General features: G+C 24.4%; 1 protein-coding gene across 1 annotated transcript; it reads right to left on the bottom strand.

The window, feature by feature from the left end:
• Window positions 1-350: 350 nt before the first annotated feature.
• On the bottom strand, window positions 351-4,812 carry LOC136089584 (uncharacterized). The gene is made up of 3 exons (XM_065815637.1): window positions 4,534-4,812; window positions 1,406-2,491; window positions 351-449 (listed from the first exon to the last, which is right to left on the bottom strand). The coding sequence occupies exons 1-3, from the start codon at window positions 4,810-4,812 to the stop codon at window positions 351-353; spliced, it is 1,464 nt and encodes a 487-aa protein (XP_065671709.1).
• Between the last annotated feature and the right edge of the window lie 7,076 nt (window positions 4,813-11,888).

Here is an 11,888-nt window from a genome sequence, read left to right as displayed (position 1 = left end):
GAATAATTGTTTTTACATCTAATTATGAAATCGAAAAATTACAACTAATAGAACTAAAGTCATGGTTAAAAGATTGCGAGTACCCTGATGAGGAATCTAAAGAAACATTTCCTTTAGTGACAACATTCTATAGTAATCTCAATTGCCAACCTTTTATGAGAGAAGCTAACCATTTGCTCAATGAATCCTATAATGAAAGAATTGAAAATGTTTGTTCTAATATTCACTCGGTATTAGCTTTTAAACAACCTCCTAACTTACTAAGAAGACTTACTTCTTCAAATATTGAAGTAACTAGTATGTAGATCGGCATATTTAAATGCAAAGATATTCGGTGCAAAATTTGAAAACTATACCTTCAAGAAGTAGATAAGTTTAAAACATCTAATAGTACCATTTGGAAAATGAAACGTCACATCACATGCAACAGCAAAAATGTAACCTATTACCTAAAATGTTTAACATGCAAAAAACAAACACATACTGGTAAAACTAATAATTTAAGATTAAGTATAAACGGACATATTTCTAGTTGCAGAACTGGCTTATCAACTGATCGATTTGACAACCATGTTTATACTTGTCAACGTGCCCACAAAAGTGTAATTGAACCTTTTTATAGTTTTAATTAATATATATACAAAAATATTTTATATTGGTAATTTTGTTTGGTAATTATATTATTTTTAATATAAACATTGTGAGAAAAAGAATTACTGGATTTTCTATTTGTTTCACTGTTCTAACTATTTTTGAATTTATTTGGTTAAATATCATATTTCAAGTTTTTATATATATATATATATATATATATATATATATATATATATATATATATATATATATATATATATATATATTTATACGTATATATATATATATAATTATATACATATATTTATATATATATATATACATATATATATATATATATATATATATATATATATATATATATATATATATATATATATATATATATATATATATATATATATAATATATATATATATATATATATTTATATATATATATATATACACATATATATATATATATATATATATATATATATATATATATATATATATATATATATATATATATATATATATATGTATTGAACGTCGTAATAGCATAAAATAAGTAATTATTTTTAAAAATAACACGATGTTTTTTATTCTTGACATGTTTCGTAAAATTTTATTTACATTTTCAAAAGATTATTTTACAATAATAAAAAACTCTGAAATATATATTAAAAAATAGAAGTCTTTGCAGAGAAATATTAACGGACAAAAAACTATACATAATAAACCAATATATTTATTACAAAATAACTCGGTAAATAACCAATAAAAATAACCAACTGTCAAAAAATATATATATATATAAATAAACTGACAGTAAAATTAAATAGATAAGTTATAGTATAATGTAAAGCTTGTTTATTAAGTGAGGAACTTTCCCATTTAATGTGGAGGGCTTCTTTTATCTTTAATTTGTGTTTGTTTGGGGCATTATCCAAAATCTCAAAAGAATCACAGTTAGCCAAATTTTTGCAATTAAGAGATAAATTCAAGTGTTTAAATATATGAGATTGTTTATCACTTTTAAGGTGCTCATTTATTCTAGTTGCCAAGTGTCTGGAGGTTTCTCCAATATAACTGGCATTACAGCCAGCGCAAGAAAATTTATAAACAACATGAGATTTAAGCAGTTTAGGAAGTGACTCTTTTAAGCAAAAACAATCTTGTATTTTATTAGTAGTGAAAATTAATTTTATTAGAATATCCTTGCAATATTTATGAACAATTTTTGAAATTTTCTTTTTAGTGTAATTAGAGTACATTCCAATGTATGGAAGCTTAAAGTATCTTATATTTAAGCTATTAACAATGTTAGACACAGATGGGTTCATTTTCTTATCAATATAGGATTTAATTTCATAGTCAATAATTTTTTGTGGAAATTTATTATTTTGTAAAACTAATGATAGATTCTTAATATCTTTATCAAAACCAAACCAAGAATTATTAATTTTAAATGTACGATCAATCAAACACCGAACAAGTCCAAATTTGTAGCAAGAGGGAATAAAACTAAAAAAATTTTGTAAAAGACCTGTATACGTTTTTTTGCGATAAACTGAAGTCGTAAACGAGTTGGATTTTTTAATAAGTACATCTAAAAAAGCAATCTGGTTATCTTGTTCTTTTTCCATAGTAAATTTCAGATTTTTATGTTGTTTATTGAGGTGTTTGAAAAATTCTTGAGCTTCATATTCAGAATTAAAAATAGCAATTATGTCATCGACATACCGTTTATAAAAAAATGGTGCTGTAAAAGAGCAGTTATTGACCCATGTTTGTTCATAATAACCGACGAAAATATTAGCTAAGATGGGCGCTAAAGGAGAACCCATAGCAACGCCATCTGTTTGATCGTAATATTTACCGCCAAATAGAAAATGTGAACCGGATGTGGAAATCTGAAGTAATTTTTTATATTGAACTTTTGAAAAACGTTTTGAGTTAGTTTTATCTTTAAAAAATAAATCAGTTGCAATTTTTTTTTTTTTTTTTTTTTTTTTTTTTTTTATTTTATTTTGCCGTATAATACTATTTACAATGAGAAAAATCGTTTACATATATAATAAAGGGCCGGAGCAAGAAGAAGACATACTGTCTTATCAACGAGCCCCGTTAACATTGAAGCCGTCAGTTAATATTACAATTTAAAAACTTTAAACATAAAAGTATATATACATATATATATTTCTACAAAGATATTATAAAACTTATAATAAGATATTAAAATAGCATAAGTTTTCAATAACAACATATTTAAATGAAAAATAAAAGTCATAAGATCAAAAAAAAAATAAGTTATGACTTTTTCACAAAAAAAACAAAAAAAAAAGTAGATGAAAACCTATTCAGTTTATATTTTTTTTATTATTTTATAATCAAATTTTATAATATAAATATTTTAGATCGAAATTTTTTCCTAATAAGAAACGTTTACATACTATTTTGAATTGTTCAAAAGATATGTTTTGAAGAATGTTATTTTTATTAATTTTTTGAAAAAATTCATTCCATAGAAATGCTCCACGATATTGAATTTGGAATGAACTGAGTTTGAAATAGAATCTTGGAACTACAAAATTATCATTTGAAAAATTTGTGGGGTACTTATGAGAAATTTTAGTAAAGTAAGAGTGAAATATATTAGGCGACAAACCATGTTTAGATTTAAACATGAACAGCATAACTTGATATATATTAAGTTTATAAACATCGAGTGCATTAAGTTCCATTAAGAAAGGCTCTCCATGAGCAGTTCTCTTAACGCCAAAAATAATTTTGCATGCAATTTTTTGTTTACTATAAATTTTTTTAAGCTTTCCATAGTTGCTACTTCCCCATGCAATATTGCAATAGGATAGATAACTATGGATAAATGAAAAATATATAATTTTTAAAGACTTGATATTAAGAAATGGTTTAACTCTATATAGAACAGAAATATTTTTGGAAATTTTATTTTCAATAGATTTAATATGAGGTTTCCATGATATATTTTCATCTAATTTTTTTCCCAGGAAGTTTACATTTGATTCTCTTTTAATAACTGAACTATTCATAAAGAGATTGGGTAATTTTAGAGGGAGGTGATCACTCTTACTAGGTTTATGAAACAACAAAAATTTAGTTTTCAGTACACTTAATGAAAGTTTATTACAAATAATCCAATCATAAACTTTTATTAGTTCTTCATTAAATATTTTAAAAAGATCTTTTATATTTTTATTTGAGTAAAAAAGATTAGAGTCGTCAGCAAACAAAATAAGATTTAAAGTCTTTGAAGCTAAATATAAATCGTTAATGTACAACAAGAATAATAGTGGTCCTAGGATGGATCCCTGGGGAACACCACAAGTTATAACTTTGTTTCCTGTTTCATTTTCTTTATACACTATGTATTGTTTCCTGTTTGAAAGGTAATTTTTAAACCAGAGTAGGTTATTGTTTAATACTCCATAGAGTTCTAGTTTTTCTATAAGTATGTCATGGTCAACTGTGTCAAATGCTTTTGACAGATCAATAAAAACTCATAGTGTATAACAATCATTATTGAACCCATCGGATATATAATTTATTAAATCGATTACTGCATGATCCGTTGAATGTTTTTTTTTAATCCAAATTGTTTATTATACAGTATTTTGTTTTTGGTTAAATATTTATTAAGCCTATCATACATAATACGTTCTAACAATTTTGAAAAGCATGGTAAGACAGAAATAGGTCTATAATTTGACATAATTGTGTTATCGCCAGTTTTAAAAATAAGTGATATTTTAGCAATTTTTAATTTCTCCGGTACAATACCGGATTGTATTGAAAGGTTAAAAATATGAAACAAAGATGGTTCTATGATATCGAAGATTGCTTTAACTACGTTCACGCTAATTTGATCAATGCCAGCGGATTTATTATTTTTCAGACTATTGTACGCATTACGCACCTCAGTTATATTTAAACTAACTTCTTTCATAGATATATTGGTTGGTTTTATATAGGATTTGAAATTTGTGGTGTTTTTTGGGATTTTACTTGCTAAATTTGGGCCAACTTCAAGGAAATAGTCGTTGAGCTTTTCAACAATGGTTTCTTTATTACTGATCATTTCCCCATCAATTATGAGTTTTTGTGGCAAATTATTGTTAGAACATCTTTTTTTACCAATTATCTGGTTAATCACATTCCAAGTTTTTTGAGTGTTTCCTTGTGTTTTTTTTAGCATCTTAGCATAATAAATTCTTTAGAGTGTTTCTTTGTTTTTTCAAATAAACTTTTATAATTATTGTAATTTATTTCATTTGTGAATGATTTATGTTTTAGATATTTTTCATAAAGTTTTTGTTTTCTCTTAGATGATTTAACCTTTTCTCTTAGATGATTTTGTTTTCTCTTAGATGATTTAAGCCCTTGGATGACCTTTGGTCATCCAAGGGCTTAAAAGTGATTTTGAATTTATAACTATTTTTTTTAGTGGAAATGCCAAATCGTAATATTTACAAAACTGCGCCAAAAAAAGATCATACGCCTTATTTGCCTCTTGTGATTGTAATATAAGGTCCCAATCAATTTTTTCTGATAAGAGATTTCGAAAGTGCAACAAGGAGTTTTCATTGATCTGTCGCATTTGGATTGTAGATTTTAAAGCAGAATGATTATCAGTTATATTATTTGTAATTAAGAATATTGGGAAATGATCTGTTATGTCAGTTTTGATTATACCCGATTCTAGGAGGCAATTATGAATATTATTAGTAAATATATTATCAAGTAATGTTGATGAAGTGTTAGTTATTCTGGTAGATTTGCTTATTGTTGGAATTATATCATGTTGAATTAAGGTATTTAAAAAATATTGAACATTTACATTTGAAGAATGATTTAACAAGTTTATATTGTAGTCACCAGTTAAGAAAACGTGTTTCTTTGTTATGTTGGTGTTGCTTAAAAAATTTTTTAAATAAGATTTAAATATTTTAAAATTCCCACCGGGCTTTCTATAAATAGAATTAATGATTATATTTTTGGTTGCTTTATTTGTTATTTCGATGCACAACGACTCACAATCTGTATCATTAACATTGACGTCATTACGCAATATAAAGTTAATAGATTTGTGAATAAAGATACTTACACCGCCACCAACGTGGGTTTTACGAGGTTGGTGAATTGATACGTAGTTATTTAATTCATAATTACAATTTTTTTCATTGCTTTTTAACCACGTTTCCGTGAGACTAATTATTTTAAAATCGTGGTTTAGATCATGCAATAATAGTTTTAGATTATCAAAGTTTTTATTAATACTTCGAATGTTTAGATTTAAAATTGAAAAATTATTTATTTTTTTACTAAAAAATTGAGTAGATTCACGGACTGAATAGTATTCACTTACAATGTTTTTTTTATTGAAATAGTCATCAAAGCTGCTATTTTCCTTATTAAAATTAAATAAAAAGTTGTCATCCATTTTGAAAAGAAAAAATAATAAAATAATTTCGTAATCACGAAAATAAGATATTAAAAAATTAAAATACTAGGATATTAAATTATTCCTTTCCTTTGAAGCCCAATCGCGTATGATCAGCTTATCATACGAGATGGTTGCAAATTTTCCTGCCGCTCGTTCGATTTTCATCTGTTCCCGTAGATTCTTCCTAATTTGCACTGTCTCAGCGCAAAAATCTTCATTTACATAGATATTTTTACCTTTAAGATTAGTGGTTTTTTTAAGAATATCGATTTTATCTTTAAAGTCCAGAAGTTTTATTATTATTGTTCTTGGTTTAACTGAGTTTTTTTGGCCAGTTCTGTGTGCCCTTTCTATTTTAATGCCTTTTAGACCTAAATAATTTTCAAAAATTTTATTTACCTTCATTTCGCTGTCTTCCCAGCTTTCCCCATCGTTTTCTTTAACTCCGTCAATTCTCAGATTGTTCCGCCGTGATCGATCTTCCATTTCTCTTACTTTGCCTCTAATTTTAATAAATGCTGATTCGTTACTTTAAATTGCGCTTGTTGTTATACACTTTTCTTGTGAATTAACGACAGACCTAATTTTTCATCTATTAAGTGTTCGTGAAAAATTAGACTCACTTTAATATCTTCAACCTCTTTTTTTATTGTTTTGATCTGTGTACAATTTTCTTTAATATTTGATTCAACATTATCTAATCGCTCGTATAATATTTTTGTGCTACTACTTATAATGTTTAACACATTCTTTTCTTGTTGTTTTATCATGCTTTCAATGTTGATGGTTTCTTTAAGAGGAATATTCGTGAACAAACTTTCAACATCATATGAAACAATAAATTTATTAGTTACATTAATTTGTTTTAATTCTTCAACAAAAGAAAATGAGTCTAAAGTGCAAAATTGTTTAGGTATATATGGAGACAATAAATGAGAGAGATGTTTGGCAAGGTTGTAGTTATATGTTCCGATTGTTGAGATGATAGGTCGAAATGTTGGAAGAGAACTATCTTTACTAACTTTGTGCATCTTAGGTAACGCGTAAATTCTTGCAGGTTGAGATCCTACAGGATAGATTTTAGTGTAAATGTCTTTTTCAAAACATTTAAGCTTATAAAGTTTTCTAAGATACCCTTGTAAAGATATTTCTCTTTTTATAGTTGGATCCTCTTTTAATTCTTTAAATTTAGTCTTATTACTTATAATATTATGTAATGAATTTATATAATCAATTTTATTAAGAACAGTTATACCATTTCCTTTGTCTGGTCGTGTAATAACAATGTTCTCATTATTCCGAAGTCTTTTTAATATTTTATGTTTTCTTAGACAATTTTCAGATTTTTGGCAAAGGTTGTAGGTTTGGCAAAGGTTCTCTCTTTTTGTGAGAGAACATGTTCTCTCACAAAATCAGCAGTTCTTCCTTTTAAACATCAAAATGTTATTCAAAATCTATCCTCATATACATTACAAGATGATGAACTTGATTTACTAAACAAGCGTTTATAAAAAAGACGGATGTATTCGCTCAATTTGATTGTATTTCGCAATTTCTTAATAATCAACTGAAAAACAACGATTCAAAACCTCAACTTAAAAGTGAACTTTCCCATTTGGCTAACAACTACGTATACAAATACACTCCATCGGAAAATTGTCTAAGAAAACATAAAATATTAAAAAGACTTCGGAATAATGAGAACATTGTTATTACACGACCAGACAAAGGAAATGGTATAACTGTTCTTAATAAAATTGATTATATAAATTCATTACATAATATTATAAGTAATAAGACTAAATTTAAAGAATTAAAAGAGGATCCAACTATAAAAAGAGAAATATCTTTACAAGGGTATCTTAGAAAACTTTATAAGCTTAAATGCATGCAAATGTATAAATATATATATATATATATAAATATATATATTTATATATATATATATATATATATGTATATATATATATATATATATATATATATATATATGTATATATATTTATACATATATATATATATATATATGTAAATTATGTTAGTGTATTTTACAAATAGAGTGCTCAATGTTCTTAAAGAACATATATAAGAATATATATATATATATATATATATATATATATATATATATATATATATATATATATATATATATATATATATATATATATTTATACGTATAAATATATATACATAATTATATATATATATATATATATATATATATATAAGTATAAATATGAATATATATATATATTTATATATATATATATATATGTATATATATATATATATATATATATATATATATATATATATATATATATATATATATATATATATATATATATGTATATATATATATATATATAAATATATATATATATATTATATATAAATAAATTTAAAATAATATTTTATGATAAAGATAAGTTTAAAAAATGATGATTGAAAAAAAATTTAAAAAAATGAAAGTTCATATAAGTTGTATATGTATATAATATATATGAATCGTATTTATATATATTTGTGTATTATATATTATGTATATATACATATATGTTATATGTTTATTATGTTTAAATATATATATATATATATATATATATATATATATATATATATATATATATATATATATATATATATATATATATATATATATATATATATATATATATATATATATATATATATTTATATATATATATATATATATATATATATAAATATATATATATAATTATATATATAATTATATATAGTTATTCATGTATTATATATTATGTATATATATACATGTATGTAATATTTATTTTATACATAATATACAATTAAAATACATGTATATATACATAATATGTAATACATAAACATATATACATATATATATATATATATATATATATATATATATATATATATATATATATATATATATATATATATATATATATATGCTTTATTTATATTATATACATATATACATATACAACTTATTTAAACTTATCTTTATCATAAAATATTTGTTTTCGTTTATATTTGTTTACGCTGTTACATAAAAAAAGCGTCCATTATTTTAGAAATAACTAGTAAAGTGCGTAAAATTAACAAAACCCGCAGCTAATATATGATTCAACTTACCCCAAGCAATAAGATGCAACTTACACCATAGGCATCATAATCACTCTAATCATTGTATATAATTATTTTTATAAAAAAAAAAAATTTTATATGACTTATCGTGTTTGAAAAAGATTTTTTTTAACTTACCATTATTTTATTATGGTCGTATACCTCTAAGTTTAAAGTAAAACCCGAAAAAACTTCAAAAACGAAATTTAGAATTTTATATCGAAAAAAAAAAATATCAATAACTTTTGAAATTTTTATTTAATAACTGTAAGTTTCTAAATAAGAATTAAGTAAAACTATAGTTATATAATTTAAGAAAAATTTAGAAAAAATATACAAAAACCATTCTTTAAACCGCATTGTTGCAACTTACCTCTTTTTCAACTAGCCCTGGTCTCCCTTATATATATATATAAAGTTATATAAGATATACATATAAAGTTATATACAATATACAAATAAAGTTAAATACAATATATATAAAAAGTTATATACAATATATATAAAAAGTTATATACAATATATATATAGAGTTATATACAATATATATATGTAAAGTTATATACAATATATATATAGAGAGAGTTATATACAATATATATATATAAAGTTTTAAACAATATATATCAAATTAAATTCAATATAAACATAAAATTATATTTATATAATAGTTGTATATAATTTATTTATCAGTAACTAAAGGAATGTTATTAATTTATTATATGAATCACAAGCATGTGCCTACTTATTACAATTACATTTAAAAATGTTGAAATAAATGTCTATTATAAAATTAAAGGTTATATTTTTCTACCTTTGTTGGTGAAAATTACATTTTTTATCTGAAGAGTTTTAGGAGAAATCGTTTGAGTTTTATAACATATTAAAAATAATGTATGTGTTACCTATAAAATTAAAGACTAACAGTTAATTTTATTTTTTTTACAGGTGATATTAAAACCAGATGTTGTGTAAAGAGGTTTTCAAAGAATCCGTTTTAACACCAATGGAAAAGCTTCCAATTCGCAAGATAAATGTGAAAACATTCGACACACGATTAAAGAATCATTTAAAAGATTGCTTAATTTCGACATCGCAATTTAAATTATTTTGTTTGAGATAAACCAATCAAGTTATTTATAAATTTGCTTTTTCTGTAAAATTTAAACATATAAACGTAGTTTTGAAAGATTTGCAATGGGTAAACCTCGTTGGACCTATACGGCATACCCGGCGGGCATACCCATATGGGCCGGCGGGTTCCCGATGGGTTTCCCATATGGGTCCCAGTTGCCAACCCAAATAGGCCTCTTACGGTTTTAAAGTACGGGATTTGACTGGGACCCATACGGGATACCCGGCGGGCATACCCACATGGGCCCCATATGGAAACCGCGGCCTTGATCCGGCGGAATACCGTCGGTCTTCCCGTACGGGACCCAGTTGACGACCCGCATGGGTCCCTTACGGTACCCATGCGGGTCGTTATGTTAATGTTGGCTGGGACGAAAACTATAACAACAATCATATCATTAATACATTGTTTGGCAAAAAATCAAAACATAAAAACAGTATTACTCAAAACCAATATTATAGGCAGAACAAACAAAATAAATTAGAAAAAAGAGTTTTACAGACAAATTTACGATATAAAAATGTTTCCTAAAGTTGTTTATACAATACATACTATACTAATATATAAAGTTTTATATTTATATTATCATCAAGCAGGAAGAATCTTATAACAGATTATTTAATTTTACTGCTATGTTACAATGTTTTTTTATTCTAACAAAACCTTGTAAGAATGAATATGAAAAATGAAACCAACTTTATAACTGTACCCCAAACAAAACTCTGTGATATATGAAGGTTTTACGCAAATTTTTTTCCAACTGGTCAAATATTTATTGGAGTTTTTTTTTTATTATTCGAGTTTTATATTTTCCTTTTCTTTACGTAATCTTTAGTTCACGAAATCCTTTACCGTGCCATTGAACTTAATAGAATAAAATCTATTAAATTTTTTCATCATTATAATTATATTTGTTCCCGCATCGATAACTTGACTTACAATTAACTGTATAAAATCTTCAATTTTGTTAACAATCATTTAAAGTATTGTCTTTACTTCCTTGTTTAAGGGCGGTTCCACCGATTCGATGACATTAATATTGTTAAAAAAATAATAGGCAAGGTAAAAATTTTTAAAAGCTTTGTCAATTTCATTAAATAAATAAGTTCATATTTAGCTGCCTCATAACTTTCATTCCACATTTCATTTTCTGGTGGAAAAGTTTGGCATGTCTTTAATATTACATTTTTTGCATAAAAAGAATTTGCTCATTGTTGATTGGTTTCACCCATTTGTAACACATTGATTTGAAAATGATATAAACTAAATTTTGCGAACTGCGCATACTGATTAGGTTCCGCTCAATGTTTGAAAAAGAATGCCACTAACTAATGGATTCCATATCACGTTTAGATGGAGATGGCGTAGCTATAATAAAACACGTTTTAATAAACTCATTTATTGTTTCACGACTTAGCCAATTCCTTTGCCTGTTTTTCTATTCTGCTGCAATATCAGGCGTTTAAATAACTTCCAAGAAAGGAACTACTTTATAAATACCAATTGAGAGTTTTTTATTTTTATCTTGAAAAAAAAAGTAGTAGCATAGGTGGTTTGT

This window comes from Hydra vulgaris, chromosome 13 (genome assembly GCF_038396675.1).
Source record: "Hydra vulgaris chromosome 13, alternate assembly HydraT2T_AEP".
Lineage (NCBI taxonomy): Eukaryota > Metazoa > Cnidaria > Hydrozoa > Anthoathecata > Hydridae > Hydra > Hydra vulgaris.
This window is presented reverse-complemented; position numbering and strand designations above follow the sequence as displayed.